The following is a 23,901-nucleotide window of genomic DNA, read 5'->3' as shown; positions in this document are numbered from 1 at the left end:
TTTTGTGAGGCTTAATTTGTTAATATGGTACTCATTGCTTTATGTAAAATATTCTTTTTTTTTAACAACCTGACAAAATATTCCCCTTTCCATGCAAATATGATTGCTCTTTAAATATTGCCCCTAATAGTTCCTCAATTAACAGCTGAAAGTCCCACAGACATAATGTGAGAAGCATTTTGTGAGGAGATTTGCATATTTATTTTAGGCAGTAATGTATCAAGTTTCAAAACATCTGAATACCCTTATTTGTGCCAGACACCACTTGACACCATTGAAGTGCTGTAGTAGTCCACTTTAAATGGATAATAAATGCTTCAGGAAAACCATGAAGAACATAATGCTCACAAGGTCAGGCAAGAAGGAAAAGAGTAAAGTGGCCATGTTTAAAATGTGCAAAAGGCTCTATATTCTACCCTAACCGACTGGATTCTTCATCTCATGTAAGTGTACCTTGATTTTAAACACTTTTCATTTATGTCAAACATTTCTTCTCTTATTTGTATGCATGATCAAAGTGAAGGATCACAGAGTTTGATACTAACCTTTTTTCTTCACAAAATGACGCGTACCTATATTGTTGGAGGAGGAAAGAATACAGAAGACTGTGTTAGAGAAGACCCTACAAAATAGATCTTTTGAAACATTGATGAGGGTTGAATAAATTATAAATGTGGATCAGAGAGGGGGAAAGGCTTGTCTGCGATCCACAGCACTTTATTCCTGACCTCTAAGATATATTATAACAAAAGGGATGCCAACATCAGTACACACACCCATCCAAAAAGTGTTTTCATACAATCTTTGTATATCACACTTTTTATGCATTTAATTTGCATGCGACAAACAGGTTCAAATCTAAATTATTCGGCATGTGAAGCCACCTTTATGCCTGGAGATGCATTTACATGTGTGCAATTATAATAATTAATTCATTAATCAGCTTGTTTGTCTGCTGAACGATTTGATCTGTCGAGCCTGGTTTTCTTCCAAGTGATCTGCAGATACATCCTTTGGTGCTCAAAAGACGAGCGGAGCATATTGGTGATTTTATAGGGAGTTGAGTAGTAATATTTTTGATGATTGAAATGTCTCATTTGCCCAGAAATTATCATTAAAGTGTTTGATATCTTATGTTTATAAATTCCAGTTAGTGTATATGTACAGTTACTATCAAATCTAGCGAAAACATTGTACAAAACTACAGAGTGACAGTTAAAATGCCACATATTAAATGTGCATTTAGTTTATATTTTTCAGTTTTCCCAGAATGCATCACCTGTTGAATTGCATCTCAGTGGATTCCTCGTCTTTCTAATGAAAAATTATTGAGTGATGTGAACAATTCAACTTAAGTTGCTAGTGAAAAGTATTTTTTCTACTAGTTTTAAAAAAAAAATCTAATACCTCGCTGTAACATTTGTCAAAAACATTATTGTCACAGTTATGTTCTGTTTGTTTTAGTTATCATGCACTATCAGTTGCTTTCATTGGTCACATGTCTTCCTTTGTTCTATTTTCCCACCACAATCTGTCACAGTGATCACATTCATCACAGCTGTCGTCATTTTAGTTAATCATCTGTGTAAGTTCCTGCTTGTTTCTACTATACTATAGAGTATATATATATATATATATATATATATATATATATATATATATATATATATATATATATATATATATATATATATATATATATATATATATATATATAATTAAATGTGTGTTTGTACCTGCCTGGTAACCTACACTTACTATTTTTTTTATATTTGTACACTTTAAGGCTTTACCTTCATGTAGCCTGAACAACATTCCAGTAAACAAATTATATTGCTGGGTATTTATTTATTGATTTTCATTATTACACAGTGCATACATTCACAGTGCCTAATAAATTGTGAATTATATAATTTGAGAAACATTTTCCTTGACAATATTTCAGTAGGTTATCATCTGCTCGCTATGTTCTGTCAGTTTAGGACAAAAAATAGCGAAGCATTTGAATCGGTTCTTAACAATGTCTGAATCTATTCACAATTCAGAGTGAATCATTCAGTTCACTCCCTCGTGCTGTTTGGAGCGGTTTCTCGCGCGACATAGAATACTAAAGTCAGTGCACAGAAAGCCAAAAGAGTAGAGTAAATAGATATTTACTTACAGTGCTTTGAAACCCCCCCTTGAAATGCATTCTATCGTTTGCTAGCGATGCTTAGGACTTTATGAAGTTCAACACCTGCACGTGCTGCTTGTGAAAGACCGCAGGTAAAGACATTTTTTAACTACAGTTTCAAAACAGACTACACGCAGCAAACACTTGTCTGCCTGGACGCTGGTAATGCATTCTGGGAAATTAGATTTTCTTTTCCTGTGTGTGTTTGTGTGTAGTGTAGGCTACAGTAGGCCTACCGGAAGGCTCTTGTACTAATCAAGCCTGCATTTATTTTATCCAAAATACAGGAGAAAAGAAGAAGAAGAAGAAGAAGAAAAAAAACCTCAGTAATATTGTGAAATATTGTTACAATTTAAAGTTATATCTAATTAATATACTTTAAAATATAATTCATGTCTGTAATTCAAGCATTTCTGTAAAGCAGGCTTCAGTGTCACATGATCCTGCAGAAACCATTCTAATATGCTGATTTATCAATTTTGGAAACAGATGTGCTACTTAATATTCTTTTTTATAACCTGTGAGACTTTTTTAAGTATTCTTTGATAAATAAAAAGTAAAAAAGAACAGCATTTATTTAAAAGTGAGTCAAGGTTTTTATTTTTAGAAAAGATTTATATTATGAATAAATGTTATTTTTAATGCTTTTTTAAAATTCATTAATGTATCCTGAAAAACATACTATCACAGGTTCCAAAAAAAAAAAAAAAAAAAAAATATCAAGCAGCACAATTGTTTCCAACATTGATAATAACTGAGTATTCAATCAGCATATTACATTTTTTTCTGAAGGATCATGTGAGACTGAGGCCTGCATTGATGCTGAAGCTTTGGATTGCATAAAGAAATAAATAAAACACATGTAAAATTGTAGTAATTTTTCATCATATTACTGTTTATATACTGTTACTGTTAAAAAACAAAAAAAATCTGTATTTTGATCAAATAATTGCAGGCTTGATAAGTTCTAATTCTGATCCGTTTATATACTTTGCTTTGATGAGATTCTGTTAGTATGATATGTTACTATTAATCTGAAATCATTCATTGGCAACTGGAGGTATTGCAGCTATGTGGCATTTATTCAGAGCACCTCAAGGTAACTTATGAGGAATCTTAGCCAAGCGTGTTATTGGTTCAACAATCTTGGCAATGTCACTTTTGTGCCTCTTTGTTTTTAGCTCTCTTTATGAATGTTTCTTTGTGCGTGTGTACTTCATTTGTTTTCTGACAGCTCTATAAACATTTATTTATGCTGTATTTCACCTAGATGATTTGAAACATTTGTGCTCAGCTCAATGCTAAAAACGAATGTAGTTGTGAAAATGATGTATATAATAAAATAATAAGTCTTTTTTAGTGTTGTGGGGGTTTCTTAATTGATTACAGATCTGTGGTCACTGATAATTAAGCAGAAAGTAAATGTCATTAAAATGTAGATTCATTACTTCATAAGCCTTGTGAAGGCCTTATTCATCTTTGGAGATTTTGCCTGAAGATTAAAGCATATAGGCTTATATTTGCCTATAATAAGTGTCGGTTTTAATGGCAGCTTTGTTTGCTAACTTACCATCACTGTATGGGTTGTGGCTAGTCTAGTAACAGATGTGATGACTTTTCAAGGTCATGGAAGTCAATTGAAAATTAACTCTATGAACCTAAACTTGATACAAAATCAGGATAAAAGGGAGAGGAGATAGAGCACCTAATAAACATTTATTCTGACCTTGCTAAGTGCATCTGTGGTTAAAGACAGGGCCATATGAGATGCCCTCAATGAGACCACAATGACCTATTAGCTTTCAAATTGAAAGAGGGGACATTAAGATGTCTCATGTTGTTTCGCTTCTTATAGGGCTTCTTTTTTCTCTGAGATTCATTGTTCTCCCCTAGTAGTGACAAATATCACAAATAACACATTTTCTATTGTTTTCTCTAAACTGCAAACATAATACCCTTATTGTTAATATTCAGTATTGTCTTGTTTTCTAGTAAAAACTATATAGAGAAACATGTGAAGTTACCTGAGAAATAAAATAATTGAAAGACATTAGTTCACCCAAAAATGTATATTATCCCAAAATGTACTCACTCTCAAACCATCCTAGGTGCATATGACTTTCTTATTTCAGCCGAACACAATCGGAGTTATATTAAAGAATATCCTGGCTCTTGCCAGCTTAGTAATGGCATTGAATATTTTTAATATATGAGTTTTTGAAGCTCCAAAAAGCACATCCATCATAAAAGTAATCCATACAACTCCAGTGGGTTAATAAATGCCTTCTGAAATGAAGCGATGGAAAAATATCCATATTTAAAATGTAATAAACTACAACCACTGGCTTCCGGCAATGGCCGTACACACATTCAGGAAACATTCACATGGTTTTCACAAGAGTGAAACCTCACCTAAGCTTACTCTACGCCTACGTTCTACATTATCAGAGTCAGGTCAGAGGTCACCCTAGCTTGACTTTCTTGTGAACGCTTGTACAGCCGGACGCCAGTGACTATAGTTTATTAAGTTTTAATTATATTATTATTTATTATATTTTTATTTAAATAAGCCCACTTCCTTTCAGAGGGCATTTATCAACCCACTGGAATCACACACAGAGATTACTTGTTTTTAGATGGGTGTGCTTTTTGGAGCTTCAAAACCTCAGACACAATTCAGTGGCATTAAAAAGCTGCAGAGCCAGGATATTATTTAATGTAACTCCGGTTGTGTTCGACTGAAAGAGATATGGGATCATTTTTATTTTTGGTGAACTATACGACTAATTTTCCTAGAATCTATTTATAAAAGCAGTTTTTCTGAAAAAGTTTTTACTTAAAATATGAAAAAAGGCTAATTGCATCAGAAAAATAATATACACACAAGATAATATACTTTTATTGGGGGGGGGGGGGTCTTATCTTATGCAGTTTTATACAGATCATATTGTCTAATTTTAGTTTTTTTAAGAGTCAAAAATTCTGTTTAAGAAACTTAAACATTTCCTCCTATTCAAACAACAAAACATTATATTATTTTGTATTATATTTATGATATATTATTATATTCATTATATTATTTTTGTATTATATTTATTATATTGTATTAATTATATCATTAATTTTATATTCCTCATTATATTTATTATATTATATTTTATTTATTCATTATATTTACCCATTTCAGTAACACTTTACAATAAGGTTAACATTAGTTAATGCATTAGTTAACATAAACTAACCATGAAAGCCTGTAGCTTTAATGTTTTTGTAAGGTTATCTTATATTTACATTAGTTTACATAGCAGTAGACGCTCACTAAGGATGAACATTTCCAACTCACCATCTGAAAGGTAAAAATGCTGTTGTGTACTGTATTAACATTATTTAATAAGCCATTGATTTTGGGCTGTTGGTAAACATAATTCTACAGTGAAAACCATCTGAACATCAACGGATAGGTTGCTCATGTTTATACGCACTTGACTATCATTACTTACATTCAACAAAGCATTTATTAATGGATTTTGTGACTCTTATTGTAAAGTGTACTTACATTTCAAAATTACCTGATGTGTTACTAACATTTGCGTATTCTTTATTAACATTATTTACCATTAACAAAACATGTATTATGATTTACTGCTTTGTAATTAAAATGTTAACACATCAGTTAATGTTGAAATACTGTACACTTGATAATAAGGTTCTCAAAAACCATTAATACATGCCTAGTTTAATATTGTTGATATGGTACACAACAGCATTTTTACCTTTAGAGTTAAAAGCTGAGCTAGAAATGTCCTTAGTGAGCATCAACTGCTACATAAACTAATGTAAATATGTACAGTAAGATAACCTTACAAAAACAGTAAAGTAATACTGCACTAATAATACAAACTAATTGCACTGTTAACGTGAATAGTTGCATATGTGTAATTTAAGATGAATTCTAAACAGAGGTGTTGTTCAAATGTTAGTTTATGTTAACTAATGCAATAACAAAATCAACTAATATAACCTTATTGTAAAGTGTTACCATTATGGTATATTATATTTTTTTTATTATATTTTATTAATTATATTACATCATATTTATTGTCTATATTTATTATATTACATCATATTATATGAATTATATTTACTATATATTATTTTATTATATTTATTTATTATAATTCATATATTTAATGAATTATATATATATATATATATATATATATATATATATATTTATTAATTATGTTTATATATACATTAAAAGATCATTAATTGGTATTACATTTATCTATATGTGTAGCTGTATTTATATGTGTGTGTGTGATATATATATAATACATTTTCTATACTCTTCTGGAAATCAAATTAACTGTAGAGTAGCATTACTTGTATTGTCCCCTTTCATTGAATTGCTTATGCATGTATTCTTATTTGCATGTATTCTTATGATACCTTGGATAAATGCATCAAACACTGAATAACTAATGATATTTTTATCAGAAGAACCCAATAATTGATGTGAGAGATTAATGACAGAGATGTGATACTGTTTTGTTTGATTTTTATTGTTATTTTGTAGAATCACACATGTGGCACACAGAGTTTGGGTCGACAGTTCCTGGTAGAGATTCCTCGTCCTCTTTCTCAAAACTCTTCTTTGTAGTGTAAAGCTGCAAAATAGTGACCCATCTTTTAATATATTTATGGTCATGACACACACCACTTAGAATTTTCTAGAAGATCTTGTAATTTTATGTCAGAATATAGATTGCTTGAAATACAATATTTGTACAAAATGTGATCCGTGATATTCTTCAATCCCTTTGGAAAACCGTTTAAACCAGGTTTATTCTGCAGAAGGGGGAAAACGTGACCATAAAAGCCAGCTCATATTTCTAATAAGACCTATTAGTACACATGGCTCGTCAGATCAAACCGCTGTGGGTTAGTCTGTGGTTTCTGAGATGTTCTGGATGTTACAGTAAACACTTTGTTGCGTGATCGTGCTGCTATTGTCAAATGAAGGCTATAACAAGTTAATATACCTTCGTCTTCCTCTTCTTCTGGTGCTACCAAATTAGTCATAAATGTCAAGATTGACGTTATCCAATCGGTAGTGTCATCCAGTGCTTCGTTCACTGCCTCCATGGGATCAGGGCTGATGTGGTGAATACCCCCTAAGAGCATGTTTTAGACAGGGCATCTTGAGACATATTTCCATATTACAGCCATTTAACCAGCTATAATAACAACAGCAAAAAACTGTAAACTCTAAACTCTCAGTCTGTTTGACAATGCTGTACAAAACCATCTGAAAAATACTACAACTGCAACATATATTATATGGCCGAAAGTATGTAATACCTGAACACTTGAACACCACATCATTATGCTGGCTGAACATTTCAAAATCATGGTGATTTACTAGGGAGTTGTTGTTGCACGTTTTGTGTGAATTTGACATTTACTTTTTCATTCTACTTACTATATACTAGAAATCATGAGATAATTTATATATATATATATATATATATATATATATATATATATATATATATATATATATATATATATATATATATATATATAATTTATATAATTATATATAAATATAATTTAATTTTTTAACAGTAAACAAGTCTGCATATACTTTAGAGAAAATATTTCTTATTTCTAAGTGTTTATCAGCTGAGTGTGTGGAAAAATATACTGTAATATATGCTGTAATGCACCCCCCCACCCAATATTTATAATTTTGACTCATACAATTTATTAATTTTATATATTTTATAAATTATATATATATATATATATATATATATATATATATATATATATATATATATATATATATATATATATAATAAATTGTATGAGTCAAAATTATAAATATTTATTCTATGCCAAAAATCATTAGGACATTAAGTAAAGATCATGTTCCATGAAGATATATTGTACATTTCCAACCGTAAATAGGCCTATATCAAAAATATATTATTAGTATTAATATGCATTCTTAAGGACTTAATTTAGACAATGGCGATTTTCTCAATATTTCAAAAAAAATTTTTGCACCCTCAGATTCCAGCTTTTCAAATTGTATCCCAGCAAAAATCCTATCCTAACAAACCATACATCAATGAAACGCAGATTTATTCAGCTTTCAGATGATCTCAAAAATTACCCTTATGATTAGTTTTGTGGTCCATGGTCACATATAGTATAGTAATGTATATGTATGTAGTGTTGTGTTTTTGATATAACACTTGCTTTTAAAATTAAATGCTTATAGTTTCATTATATTGTTTTGTAATATTTACTGTAAAGGCAATTATAGGCAACTAATAAAGTTAACATCTAACATAACGTCTCCAAAATGAAAATTTTGGAGACGTTATGTTAGATATTAACTTTATTACGTCATGCTATAATTTTTAATGATTTAATGAGTTTTAATGATTAGGTCATTATCTTGGGGGTCCTTGGCATCAGAAAATGAGAGAACCCCTGATTTAAGCAGATTGCTTGACTGTATTCTGTTTTCAGTAATGATGTTACTGCAATAGCCAGACCTTTTCATTAGTAGCAGGTGTTCACATACTTTTGGCCATACTTGATCTTGTTTCCAGATAAACAGTGTACTATCGACCCTGAATGACATCTTCAATAAGACAAGATCTGATGATGATGTCAAATTCAGCATTGAAAAGGATTTAACCCACATGTCAGAAAAAAAGGACAGACGCGTATATGGAGCTACAAATATAAATGCCATTGCCAAGTCAGTAAAACTTGTTTTCATTTTGGGTAACTTTTGGGTTTTCCTGCTTTCCACTGCCCATCGACAGGAATACTCATCATATTTCACACATCATCATGTAGTGCCTGTCTGTCTGCAGTTATCAGCAGGTGAACAGCATGACCTGAGTCAAAGCCATTTTACCAGAAGCCATTATGCAGGGGTGACGTGAGTGCATGCACAGACTCCAGACTCCTCAGACCTCTATTATAGCCTCTAAACACCCTGATATTCACTATCCCTGTTAGAATAAATTACTATTAAAAAATATTCAGGTTATCAACTACTATAATCTGTAGCATTAATAAAATTCTCAAGCATGTGTTAAAGTCAGTTTGTAAAGGTATAGATGGGCAGTAAAGCTGTTTTAGTTCCAAAATGTAAATCTAAAAAGCCTATTAGGTCGGTAATGACTTGCATTACCATATTTCATAATTTCACACACACAGAAAAATAGGGTGTCAAAATTGTACCTTTAGCTTGTTGCTGGTGCAGTACCCTTAAAATGACATATTTGTACCTGTTTTACTCCTAAAAGGTGCATATTAGTACCTTTGAGTACAAATGCGTACCTTAAGGTACTACTATGAACCTTTTTGTGGTAAAAATTGTACAACGTTGGTTCTTTTAAGGGTACAGCACCAGCGACAAGCTGTTGTACCCCTAAAGGTACAATTTTGACACCCTATTTTTCTGTGTGCATGATGGTCTTTGGATTGTAATAGCTGATGTTATTATTATCATTATTAATAATATTATTATTATAATTTACTATTTTCTTAATTAAAGGTGAAATGTGTGATTTCTGCATGTATAAACCCGAATAATTTGGCAAAAATCCAAAAAAGAATTAAAAAAAAAAGAAAAAAAGAGAGGCAGTTGGTTACATCAAATGTTTTAATTTAAGAAATGTTAAGTTTAAGTAAGCAGTACTTGCAGATTTTAATTGCTCTTACCTTCAAATATTTGAGTATAGTAATCCATACATTTAAATTTAAATGATCAATTTAAATATTGGTAATAGTGGAAACCTGTGGCTAGCTTTAATATTCAATAAATTAAAGCTAGTCAATAAATGCCACCTTGCTAATGTCTTGATAGGACTTAACATAGCACTTGCTGAATAAGTACAGCAAACTAAGTTCTCAAACTAAACTCATGCTCCACTCGTCACCATGATGGTACCCCCAACCCCCTAAAACCCCAAACATAACAGAATCTTCTACACTGTAAAAAAATTATTTAGAAAAAAAGTTACCTGGTTGCCTTACAATTTTGAGTTCATTGAAATTAAAATTTTGAGTTAATACAATGAACATTTTTGAGATTCGACAACGTTTATTAAAATATTATTAAAAGATTTTGTAAGCATATTGGGTAATTGTGTGTGTGTTATTTCTGATGACACAGTGAAACATGCTAAATAGTGCTATTTTCAGGATTTATCAATTTTTTATGTGGTTCAGATACAATAATATTTTGAATTTTATATTTATTAAACAAATTTCCTTCATTGTATCAACTCAAATTTTTAATTTCAATAAACTCAAAATTTTAAGGCAACCAGGTTACTTACTTTTTTAAGTTAAACTAACAAAAACCAACACAAATTTTTTACAGTGTAAACTAACATAGCAAATCTTTTATCAATACTAAACCTCCACCTTAAAAAAATGTTTATTAAATTGTTATACCATTATATAATACTTTTTAACATCTACTCTCCCTTTTGAGTGTCATGGCAAAGCATGCTGGGAAATTGAAATCTCAGCCCAGTTTCAGTTAAATTTAAAGGGGTACTTCAGCGCTGGGAAGATGAATCTGTATTTAAACTGGGTCATCAATGTAGTAGAAATGTGAAATTATTTTTGAAATTGGTGTCTTCTAGACTGAGAAAAGACAGAAAATGTATTTTTGTCCCATGGGGATGAAAGACTACAATTCCCAGAATGCTTCGCTGCCCTGTGAGGCCATTCCCAACGCCACCAACTTGATTACTGTGACAGAGTTAGAGAAGACACTACAATTAAAAACTGAACGTGTGTGTTCAATATAATGAGTGAGTCACCGCGTGAGGACAGCACTGAGCACTAACTGCAGGAGTGATGAGAGCTGAGTGTAATCTCCCATCCCTCATGCGCGGATTCGAAACATGCGGAAATAGCCCCCTCTGCTGGCTGTAGTCTTTAGCCTTCGGGCAAACATTCCTCCTATGATGCAAAAATCATCAATTTGCATCATAGGAGGAATTTTTCCAGAAATAAAATGCATAAATCTCTTGTCTCAGGGGTATATGAGGGGGGGAAGCACAATAATTTGAATATACTCCAGGGTTTCTACTGATACAAAGCCATATGCTAATCGCTGAAGTAACCCTTTAAGTAGTCTAAATGAAAAGAAAACTCAAAACAACAAATCAGATGACTTAAAATGTCATTTTTGTGAACAAAAAAAAAGAAGAAGTTCTGAATACTCATAAAAGTTAATTTGGTTAACCCTAATGTTTTAAATTTGAGTTGGCCCTACTTTATTTTGAGCATTAGGGTTTACAGTATACATATCTCAACATGTGAATAGCTGGCATAGCCTGTTAACTGTCAGTGTCCCAGTAACGGGACACTTGACACCTTGTTTTATTTGTCTTTTCTATCACATATTTTATTAATCATCATAAATTAGGTCTGATTCGAAAGCTTAAACACTCTAAAACTAAACTGTATTCAAATTCGACAGTGTTATCATGGAAAAGCTATATTTTTGGAAATTTGTAACAGCTTTGGATTTTAGATATAGTCCAAATTATTTTGTAAACATTTGCTTTTACAGTAAACTTGAACTTCAGTAACTTTTTACACTTTAAATTGTTAAAGTGCTTTTGCTTCCTCCTTCCTTAAATGCAATAATCTGCCAAGTGTTTTCTTAAGAGACCAACGATAGGTATGTATTCCAAAACATTCATGAATTACAGCCATTTAAGTTAAGATCTAAACTTAAAATGGTGAGTGACAGACCGTATACAGGTTCAAGATTTTTCTACAAATTAAATTGGGAAAGGGGTCTATATCTGAAGGTAAACAAAAAGGACTTAAATCACCTTTAAAGATCTTCAAAACATTCACCTTGACATTGAAAAGGAGTTACATCCCTTAAGATTGCTGCTTGAAGATGCCATTCAGGAGAAGTAAATTACATTTACAGTGACAGTTTTCTAGTCACATTTTAAAAATGACCTTGACTTATTCATTTAAATAACTACTTCAAATTTGTTGGCCACATACATAATTGCCACTTGTATGCGTAAGATGTAAGATATAAGATGGCTTGCCTCTAAGGCTGCCTGCTTCCTTTAATGTTTTCCTGACACGGTGTGGCTGAGGTCCTGTTAGGATGAGAGACACAGAAGCAGAGGTGTGGGATAGCAACACGCACACTGTACACACAATCTCATTGGGTCATCCTCACTGAGCATGCTCAGAAGTGTGTGCTCAGAATGTAGGCAGGATAAACAGACTCATTTAGCCACCATTATAAACAAAACACAGTCACTCTTAGGGCACAAAAACACAAGGAAGGTGTGAATAGAGACATCATATGAATCCATGTCACAGCGAAAATTAAACTGTAAACATTAACATTTTGAGAGAGAAAAAAATAGGTACAAGCAGGATACATATGTAGTGTAAATGTTATGTAAGTCACTGTATTACGGTCTCTTTTTTTAGAGCATATATTGATACATAGCTAATTAAATTGTCACGCTCTTTTCTCAGTCTGCTTCCGGCTGCATTGAAATTCAGGCCTCATAACGTAATTGTGACATCTCCTTTACACAGAGATGCTAATGCAATACTGATGAATTCAGTGACATTTGTTTGATTAACTTTTTAACCTATTTTATGGAAATTCAGAATTGCCCTCTAAGCTTTCACACTCAAAACTGACAATATTTTACATTTTTGGGTGCTCGAGTGTGACATGCAAAGGAAAGGAAAAATACAAATCAGATTTGTTTAATACTGTATCTCTAGTCAGCAATACGCTTCAAAGGAGAGCAAATGGACACTTGTGTCTCCTGCTTATTACATGTTACTATTTAGAGAAAGACCCAAAAAATCTCACATGACTCCTCTAGATTTTTGCCAAAGTCTGCAATCAAAACATGACTACTAATCTAAGATGTGCTTTATATCCAAAATAAGTTAATCATCAGTTTCACAGACAAGGCTTAAGTATAGACTAAAATGCATGTTTGAGCTGTTTTAATTCAAATCAACTTGCACTGACCAATCTTTAAAATATGTCAGTGCCATTGCTTTGTCTGAAGATGTACACCAGTAATGTGTTTTTCTAAGGCATGTTTGTTAAAGCTACTTAAATGTCCTAATTGAACTAATCCTGGCTTAATCTAAGCCCTGTCTGTGAAACCGGGACTATATTTTCTGTATCCCATTTGTTTTATTTCTCTTAAGGAGAAAAATCCAAGACAAAGTTGATATCTATTACAGATAACGCCAATAGATATCCTGAGATATAAAAGATATCTGGCACACTAGACATTTTCCTTTAGGCTGTGCGGCTAAACCGTTGAAATCAATATAAGGGACAGAAAGCCATACAGATGAATGCTTGAACTAAAGACACAATGAGCTCTAACTGAATGAATGTCTTGAAGTGTTGTACATCTTGAGGACAAATTGCAGAGAGCTCAATGCAGTTGTATATGCTCTTTTAAATTATATGGTTATTTGTTTGCATTAGTGTTAATGGGCTGGTTTCAGTCTTATCTGTGATACAGTAATGTGGCTGCTGTTTTTATCAAGGCAGAAAATCATTTTCTTAATCTGGATTTTTGTCTGAAACATATTTAAAATAAGATAAATGTACTCGAGAAGCAAGTTGCCCATTTGGCACAGTTTTTGCTTAAACGTCACTGATAAAGGCAGAAAAAAAATATTGAAAAATAGTATTTAGCCAGTTGGGTATAAAACATATTGGGAAACGAGATGCTGATCAAGGAAATTATTTTATACAGGAATGTCATTTGGTGGTAAAATTCATTTCTTTTCTCATATTTTGCATATTTGAAATTTTAGCTCTGCAGTTTGTCATGGTTATGACATGGTGACTGTGATTTTGCCAAGTAGGACATACTCCTGAATGAAAAATGGAAGTGGTAGGTTGATTGTGTTGTTGCTCCGTGACCAAGAAATATGATCCAGGAATATGCCCTACTTGGCAAAATCACAGTAAGCGCTATAATAGACAAACATTCATTTTGGTTCTGTTCCTTACAGTTGAGTTGCTGATATTGTGAATCCAATTTCAATTACATTTTATCAATGTTCTGGGGAACTCTGATGCTTAGCAAGTGTGCATGTGCTTGCTTTGACTTGTTCTTAAACTTATAGTCTTTCACAGACCAGCCATGTGATTGAGGCTCCAGGGCAAAAAGAGGACACCATTCCACATCTTAGATACTGCGAGGAGATGATTCCCAACTGAGAATCTCAGTCACAGCACTGGGGAATACAGTGGTCTTTGAATCCTGTCTTGAAAGTAAGCAAAGCTTCACCCTTCACTTTCATTGCACAGTCCTCTGTGCTCTACTCCTCTTTTCATGACCACAGCTCTCCAACAGTAAAGGGAATTACAGTGTGTTACCAGTCAGTGTATGTTACACAACATGTTGATTTTTGTACATTTGACATAATCCTGTTGTCTGCAGTGGCAGTTTAGTCCTGGTATATCTTATAAAAAAAACCTTTATTGTCATCACAATATTCTTGCCATTCAATGTAATTGGTGGAAGTACATGTTCTCTTTATTGTTTTGTAGACCAGTGGCTCTCAACTGGTGGGACTAAGACAGATGGCAACACGAAAAGGTTGCATGACATCCTATCATCCACAAAAACCCATTGAAAAAAGCTACACAGGTTAAAACAATTATTGTTTTTATGGATATTTCTGTTAAGTTTGAAAGGATTGACAGTTTCTCCATTTGATACCCATTGTATAAATCTGGGTTCTGAAGCAAAACCAGTTGAGAACCACCGTCATAGACCACCTGAAGTCAAATGGTAAAGACTCTGTAAATGCAAGGCTGTGTGTTAAGACGGGCCAAATCGCCAACTTCCTCCCCATGATTCTGCATCGCGTAGCCTACGAGGCCTTTTCTCCAGGCTTAGCTGTGCATTGAGAGGGAAATTAAAGAATATATTCCTTCTCCTGAAAAGAACGTGAGAAATCTGCAACATAGAATACTGCATTAATATTCTACAGGTAAAATAGCATTGTTTTGCTCAGTGCATTTAATGAAAAGAAGAATCAAATCATTCTGCATGGCAAGGAGGAGTTGCCGTTCAATACCACACAGTTAATAAACGAAGTCACGCTACAGTGCTTTCAAAGCATAGTTATCGATGTTAGAATAGAATGAATTGATTGAATAATTTGAGGCTTATTGAAAGCAATATCGCAAAGTAGACGCCAACTCATGAATGTTGGATATCACAGGGTGGAAGGGAGCAATTGGCACAAAGCTTATTGATGTCATGCTAGCTCAAATAAAATTATGGTTTAAAGTCTCTCAAAAAATATACAGTGTGCTGTTTTGAATGAAAAAGTTTAATATATATTTGCACTGGGAAGATCATGCCATGCGGTATTATGGCCCCTATATCAAACCAACACCATGATATTAGGTCTGAAACACATTTGTGATAAATGTGTATATTTTAAGAGAAGCTTTTATTTGTCTCTTGAGCTTAAATTAGTTTTATGTTTAATTTCAATGTACAGCAAATGTGTTATTTTGCAAAGCAAATATGTTTCATTTTGAGTCCAAAATAAACCATTCATTTAATTCACAAGACTATGAAAGACAAAAACACTCTTACATTCTGGTAACACAACACCTTTGTTTGTTTTTAAGTTATACACAAGATATATATATTTTTCATTAATCATTTTGTAGATGTAAATATTAAAAAGAGATAATTGTACTTGAAGCATAATGAGTAAGAGATATTTTATTTATTATATCTCATAACAGGAGAACAAACTCTTTGCCAGTGGTTTAGAAAAATTCAAAAATTGCATATGTAATTTTGTGTAAAGTAAATCAATCTCGTTTTGTGCCAATTATTTATATGCTAATGGAAAACAAAATAAAAATGCTAATTATTAGGCTATTCTTCGCAATGTAAAGAGAAATATTAATGGTGCAGTTGTGCATTGTCTTATACAAGCAATCTGATGGCCTTTTATGGAGGTGATTGAAACAAATGTAAAATTTGATCAGGTGTCTAAAATCTGAAGCAATCACTTTTTTATTACCATAAGGCATTGTGCAATATGCTTTCAAAGCGAACTTAGTCCTACAATTCACTTTGCCATTATGATAAAGTCAAAGGTGTAGTGTCACTCTGAATGGAATGCATGACAGTCTAGAGGAAGTGATGTCATGTTCATGACAGACATATTAGATGGTTCGGTAAATTTGCATGTCTGAACGAATGTTTGAGATGAGAGTGACAGTTGCTCCCTGTTTGCATGCAGGAAGGAAAAAACACACACGCACACACACACACACACAAACAGGCATTAGCACTGCAGGCAGAGAGTCTTTACCAGGTGGCAAACAGGGGTCGTCACAGTATAATGTATGGGCTTTTTATTGGATGGCAACAGGATGACACATGATGATGGACAGGGTGGAAAAAGGAGGGAAACTTATTAGAAATAAGTAAGTGTAAATGTGACTCCTATAATGTGGGATGGAGCAATCATGTAGAGAACTACATGAAATGAAAGTCCAATCTTTACATTTTGAAATACTTTCAAAAATGGGTTAATGTGTTTGTGTTCTAGAGCTTTCGATGGAATGAATTGTGAATGAGTTGTGATGTGATCTCTAATGACAGTGATACATCCTTCTAAACAATGACAATTTTTTAACCAGTTGAAGGAGTTCAAAATTGCCATTATGGAATTACTGAATCACACAGAGAAACAAATGACTGCAACTTCAAGCAATTGAGTACCAAAAACAACCGTTCTATCACCTTCCTTGCATCAACGATGGACTCTAATGTATCATCAGGTGGTAAAACATGGTGTCCTACAAGGACTTTTTCAGCACTCTGCATGAATGCAGCGGTGGCTGATAGCAGCCCGGCCAGCGGGACACCCTATCTATCCTTGTCACTCAATGCTATCAGGATCCAGTCAATATCCCTCCCTCCCGCTCTTAGAAGCCTCACGAGTTTGCCCTGTGGCACTACTGATAAACTTCCAGCAAGAAAACAAGTTCGGGGCTTTATCACATCGTAAAAGCAAGCATCCAATTATGCTTCATCTGGGTCCTGTTTTACCAAGAGTTAAAGTGTTCTGTTATAAGGCCCCCAATCAGGTAGCCTGCTTAATAATTGACTGCTGCGCCCAACCTACAATCTCGTCGGGACAACTCTACCAAAAATAACTCTCCATCGAAGGGAATTAGACAGAGATAAGAAAGCTGGACCTACCTTCAAGACCCTTGGTGTCGAGCAGGTCAAACATGATGACGGCCACGGCCGACCATGTTATGATGAGAGCCAGCACGAGGATCCAGGCCATGGGTGAGCTGAACGTGCTGTACAGGTCATCGGTCATGGTGCGCTTGGACGAACGGACGGGATTTGCACTCACATCATTCTTGGTTTCGACTATGGTAGTCGTGGTGGTGGAGGACCGCGCTGTAGGTACAGATAGAGCTTTAGAAATGTGCAAGTGCAAACAAGATCTTTGCTCTACAAAACATTCTACATGGTTTCAAACTGGTTTGAGCTGGTTTTTCAATGGCAAAAATCTGGTCTCCGTCATTTTTCATTGTAGTCACTGGTGGGATAGACATCTTGGTTGTTTTAGAGTCAATGGCCAGATTTACTAAACAGGGCAAATTAGCATGAGAGCGCAAAAACAAAAAAGCACCGAAGGTAGTGGAAGGTTCTGCATGTGATCTACTGACAATGGGAAAATTAAAAAAACACCAACACATTCTAACCAGGAGCAACAGTGCAAATTAGTGTCAGGTTTAAGACTTAGACTCAGGTTTTGGCCGTTAAAATAATGGTGCAAATACCAGTAAATTATACCAGTAAATTGTCTAGTGCAAGCCTTAGTAAATCACCTTGCATGATTCATTTAAATACTCTCCCAAAAAAACTCCTACAAATATAATAAGTTCCACTGCAAAATTGACCCTGTCCATTCCCTTTTAGCACTATTATTTTTACTGTCTAGTAAATGCTGACACAATATTTGGATTATTTTAACGCCAAAACAGGGTTTGTGCTGGTGCAAGCTGTTAGTAAATCTCTATATCTTTGTGTGTCCATGCTTGTATGAAATTTTGCCTTGATTTTGAAGTGAATAAAAGCTTATATATTGATCTGTTCTTCCTACAAAGTGATTGTCACTTCAGAAGATCTGCAATATATAGATTATTTTTATTCTTTGTCCTTTTCAGAGCTTTAGGTCTGATTGACTTTTAGAATATGGACAAAAAACCCTATTTCCTTCCGATTTTTCTTTTTAACTTTTGAGTTATCGTTAAAAAAAAAATGCTGGATGAAAGTTATAAAACTCAGTATAGACAGGATGTAAGAGTTACAAAAACAAAGACAGCTACACAGCAGATGAATGCTTGCCTTTTGTCTTTATCATTGCATTGCCTGGGAGAGATTGAATTGAACTTGTCTGTAGATAGGGCACACATCTGCAATGGCAATGTTTCATCGTTAAAACATCTCCAAGGCCGCGTGAGGAATGCTGGCGCTGTCATCTGTTGGCCGGATCTCCTTTAAAAGCCTCTTTTTTAAATTGATATAAATTCTTGCGGCAGCTCCGTCTGAATTGCTGCTCAGAGAGTCTCAACATACACCACATGTAACCTTTATGTACGCTTCTGAGTTTACAAGACCCCTTTATTGATCTTTGTCAATTTTGTTGACTTAAGTCATATTAAATGATTGATTCTTGTGCACGCTGTTGTGATTGTGTTTACAGAAATGTATTTGTGGATGATCCATTGTGAATCTGAGCTAAGATCGGTGTAGTTGTTTATGTTGATTCTGTTGCTCAGACAAGCGATTTTTTTTTTTGGCTTGCACATAATGACATGTGTGTGCAAGGGTCTGACACAGATTCACACGCTGAAAGCGTCAGCTAAGACCACCTGTTGCATCTCTTCACATCGGTCCCTGTGGTCAAACTTAGGATTAGACTTCCCATCCAAATGCTGACTCAAGAAGCTTTCTGTAGACACCCTATGCTTAGCTGCATCTGTTTTGGAGTTTTGGTGTATCTTTCTTCACGTTCTCATGATTTTGCCCCTGCAGATTGTCAACAAACTGATTGTACAGAAGCATAGGATCACAGATAGTGTACACCAAAGGCTTAGGAGAAAACTTCCATGGCAACACGTTCCACTTCAACCCTCACTGTGTGTAGACCGAAAAGTGCCGGAAAGGAAATAGTCATTTTTGCATTGCTTATTTTAACATAAGATCTTGTCCTCCTCAGATCCGTGTATTGATATCCATGGCAACTAATCCCAGGTTCGTAAGAGCTGTTGAGACAATGAAGTCAGCATAAAAAACACTCTGTGCTGCTATTCCCTCAAGTGTCACTTTAAATATGATTTATTCAGGCTGATCTGAGAGACATTTCATAGTTTAATAAGAATATAAAATTTACATCTTTGCCACATTAAGCCATTTCACGCAAGACTGGGGCTCAATTTATGCTGGCCTTTGACGTCAATAATTGTTTGGGGTTTTTTTGGGAACTATCTCAAGTCACTAATAGTGACTTTAAAAAATATATTTTTTTCTGACAGGATTTCAGTGTGTTAGGAAAACCTTTGAGAATATCGCACTTTTAAATCTAATGACATCAACTATCAAAGAAAATTTACTGAAGAGAAACTCCAACTGTTGCTCGTATAATACATCTCAATGGGGTCTAATTAGAATTAGACCGCATTGACATGCATTATACGAGCAACAGTTGGAGTCAAACATCTTAATTTGTGTTCTACTTAAGAAACAAACACCTCATAACATCAAATTAAAAATTTTGGGTGAACTATCCCTTTACGCTTTCAATGGGAACTGAAGCTTTTCAGGAGACATACAAGGGATCCACTTGACTTATTTTGTGACTTTAAAAAAGTCTTTTTAAAGTCATATGATAAGTGTGAAACTTGATTAATTTATGTAGTGGACAAGTCTGAATCTTCAATAGAACTTACTGACTCGATGATCTGGTTGCAGGGACTTATGAAGACCTGATATACACTTTATGGGGCATTTGTGTCCTTTTTTAAGCTTCAATCATTGTCTATTGCATTTGCCTGAAAAAGAGTGACTTGAACAGTATTTTTGGCCCCACTTTATATTAGGTGGCCTTAAGTACTATGTACTTACATCAAAACAACAAGTACAGTTACTGTGTTCAAATTGTATTGCAAAGCACTTTTGCTGATATTGAGGTGGGATACGGGTAAAGTTAGGGACAGGTGTGGTGATGTGTGTAAGTTTAAGGGTAAAGTTAGGGACAGGTGTGGTGATGTGTGTAAGTTTAAGGGTAAAGTTAGGGACAGGTGTGGTGATGTGTGTAAGTTTAAGGGTAGAGTTAGGTACAAGGGAAATGGCAACTGCGTAATTACAAATGTAACTACATAAATTACATAAACATAATTACAGATGTAATTGCATGCAGGTATTTTTTTAAATGTAAGTACAATTTAAAACATTTATGTACACAATAAGTGCATTGTATAATGATTAATTCAAATGTTGCCACCTAATATAAAGTGGGTCCGTATTTTTAATTTCTCCTCTTGTGTTCCACAGAAAACAGAAGTTCATTAGGAACGATTGGAGGGTAAGTAAATGAGTTAATAAATCCTTGTAATGTCATTTTCGGGTGAACTATACCTTTAAATGTATCTTCTCTCTAGTTGATTGAAGCACCATATTTCAGTTGATGACTGCCTTAAAACCCTCAAAAAGCTGCGCTAAGATCACAATTCTGCTTCAAAGGAGTACAGATTCCCATAGAGCCACATGACATGGTGTATTTTTAGCAGCTTTCAACCACGAAATTCCCCTGCAAAGCAGATGTCTGCCATCTAAGAGACTTAACTAAGGGACTAAGTTAACACGAGGTACTTGACTGTATACTGTTAGTAGCATAGTTTGTCACATGCAGCACAGTAACATTTACTTGACTTACACCTTATTGTTAAATGCACTTAGAAATGTAACTGGAAAATGAAGTTGACAGTACCTTCCATCCCTCTCATGCACTAACAGGCTGAACACAATCTCAAGAGTCAATTCCCCAGTCCAGAATAGGTTTCCGATCGAAAGCACCACAATGTCTCTCTGTGCGCCTTTCCTGTTGGAGTCCCAATAAAACTTGGATTTGTGCCAGGGCCCCCTACAAGGAAGCCAAAAGGCACCTGTTGCTTAAAGTGACAGGGAAAAAAAACTATACGCTTCCAAATGGTACCAAGTACCAGCAGGAAGGGAAAAAACAAGGCTAGGTTGTCAAAAGAGCAAATCAAGCCCTAGGTTGTCCTTATGTTTGTTACCAACCCATGATGTGTGTGGGTCAGGAAACACGGGAGAGAAGGGAGGACGGGTTTCAAGGTAACCTTATCTGTGACTGGACTGTGTGGTTTATTCTTAGAGTCCCCGGCAGCAGCGGCATTATGTTTTGCCTTTTTAGGCCAGGGGTGTTACCCCCGAAGAGGAGCCGGGCTGTCATCGGGTGAGTGTGCGGAAGGCAACCACACATGCACACACGAATACACGCAACCTCTGGAATTTTATATTTTGATCCCTTTTAGCACCATTTTCTGCAGATTTGCATAGTTAAACATTGTATGTTATACTTTAAAAGCATGGCACACTGTATAAGGATCTCTTTTATGCAGATTTCTTTAGCTAAGATTGAGGGGCAGAAGTACTGTAAATGAATGCTCGAAACGAAGCCTGTAAGCTGTTTATGGTGGCTTGTTAAATATTCATGCAAATCATGCGAAACCTTTTTCATAAACCGTGCAAATGGAACATTTAGAAAGTTGACCTTTAAAGAGCAAATTTCATTTTATTCTTTCAGCTCTGCCTTCCCTGTAATTCAGGGAATAGGGAAAAGCATGAGATGTCAGAATATAATAACGCTTTCCACTTAAAATCAAATTGAGGTTTTTGAAACCTATTGAAAAAGGACTTATTTTTTGGGAATTGTCAATAGGCTTTAGCAGTCATAGCCATTTACTACTATGATTTGCTATTTCTAGTCAGCTATTTGCTATTTATTCTACCAAGGTTTGGATATGATCACAAGTGCTAGATGAGTCATCAGTATTTCTTTATACAGGAAAATCCAGCTGATAAAAGACTCCCAGAATGTTAGTTTTTGGTTCCTAGTTTTAAGGTTTGTTTTTGGTAAAGGTCCGTCCACACCAAGGGTGATATCTAGAAAGATAATGATAAAGATTTTGTTCTTAAAATCTTTCTCAATATAAGATAGCAGAGTTATGAGAAACAATATCATTGGAATCACTTTCAGAATGATTTCATCCAGCTGATGAACAATAAAAACATAGACAGCCAATCAGAATTCATCCTGCTTTAACGAGCTTTTCAAGCAGCACACATGAATACACATAGAATTCACAGAACAATGTCGTCCTTTTGCCAGGATCGTTTTTTTTACGGAAATAGAATATTATTACTTTACAACCATAACATAACGTTCCCAATATATATATATATATATATATCTGGGAACGTTATTTTATGGTTGCCAAATAATATCCTAAAAATATCCATTAGGGAACATTCGGTATAAGTTATGTTTAGGTTATTTAAAAATAACCCCCCCCCCCCCCCCCCGCAACGTTCTAGGAACGTTATTTCATGGTTGCAGAAAAAGAACTTTCCTAGAACGTTATTATTTGTTTCTCAAAAAAAAAAAAAAAGGGAACCAAATACTAACGTTAAGGGAAAGTTCTGTGTTTTCTGGGATTCTTGCATTTAGATGACCTTAAAGATAATACTAAAAGCTACAAAACTCTTAATTTTGTTGTTAAATTCTTACATTTTTAAAGCTAAGTTTGGGTGTAAATTTTAGGAATTTGGTGGGGGGTTTTCACAATTACTACTGTAAATCATAAGTTTAAGGGTGGGACTGACTGACTGACTGACTAACTAACTAACTATAACGATTCGTTTTAACAACGATTCGATTCGGCTGAAATAAAACAGTCAAACTGATTTAAATTTTTGGCTGAAGTCACTGAATCGTTTCGGATCATATCGTTCTAAATGAACCAATATCGTCCTTAAATCGTATCCACAACCTCAAATCGTGATACGAATCGAATCGTTACACCCCTAATTACTAGTATATACTAAGTATCAATATATACCAAGTTATAATATATATATATATATATATATATATATATATATATTTATATATATATATATATATATAAATTTTTTTTTGTTATTCCCTTTGGTGACACTGGAGGTGTTACTCTGTTCCCCTTTATATAAAATTATACAGCTAAAAGTAAAATAATTATACCCTTTTTTCATTTTATTGGAAAACCCATGTGCATGAGGACAATCTTGCTTCTTTATTCTCATTGCTTCAGAGCAGAATGTACAACAGAAGCTTCTCATTTCTCACCCACTCATCTGCATTGCTGTCGTAGTCAGTCAACCCTTTTGCAGGTCAATATGAAACATGCAGGTCTGATGAAATCGGGTGCAATGAGGAGGAAAAATGAGTGGCATTGTGATGCGAATCACGGGTGTTTTCGTATGTGCGTTTGTGTGTGCGTGCATGTGTGCGGAGCCCACGCA

General features: G+C 34.2%; 1 protein-coding gene across 8 annotated transcripts in view; it reads right to left on the bottom strand.

Moving 5' to 3' along the window:
- The window catches only part of trdn (triadin), a 62,519-nt gene extending 40,834 nt beyond the window's left edge, over positions 1 to 21,685 (bottom strand). For 4 of the 8 annotated variants that reach the window (XM_067417935.1, XM_067417939.1, XM_067417940.1 and 1 more), the window contains exons 1-6: positions 21,308 to 21,684; positions 17,500 to 17,709; positions 16,604 to 16,642; positions 12,298 to 12,351; positions 7,219 to 7,350; positions 546 to 572 (exon numbers count right to left, since the gene is read on the bottom strand). In XM_067417935.1, the coding sequence (XP_067274036.1) occupies positions 546 to 572; positions 7,219 to 7,350; positions 12,298 to 12,351; positions 16,604 to 16,642; positions 17,500 to 17,709; positions 21,308 to 21,323 (478 nt within the window). In that variant the 5' untranslated portion in view covers positions 21,324 to 21,684. Of the gene's footprint in view, positions 1 to 545; positions 573 to 7,218; positions 7,351 to 12,297; positions 12,352 to 16,603; positions 16,643 to 17,499; positions 17,710 to 21,307 lie in introns of all 8 variants that reach the window. The other 4 variants (XM_067417937.1, XM_067417936.1, XM_067417942.1 and 1 more) reach the window with 3 other exon arrangements.
- Positions 21,686 to 23,901: the final 2,216 nt, after the last annotated feature.

Source organism: Pseudorasbora parva, chromosome 15 (assembly GCF_024679245.1).
Source record: "Pseudorasbora parva isolate DD20220531a chromosome 15, ASM2467924v1, whole genome shotgun sequence".
NCBI lineage: Eukaryota > Metazoa > Chordata > Actinopteri > Cypriniformes > Gobionidae > Pseudorasbora > Pseudorasbora parva.
The sequence above is the reverse complement of the archived record's forward strand: the minus strand, read 5'-3'. Positions and strand labels throughout refer to the sequence as shown.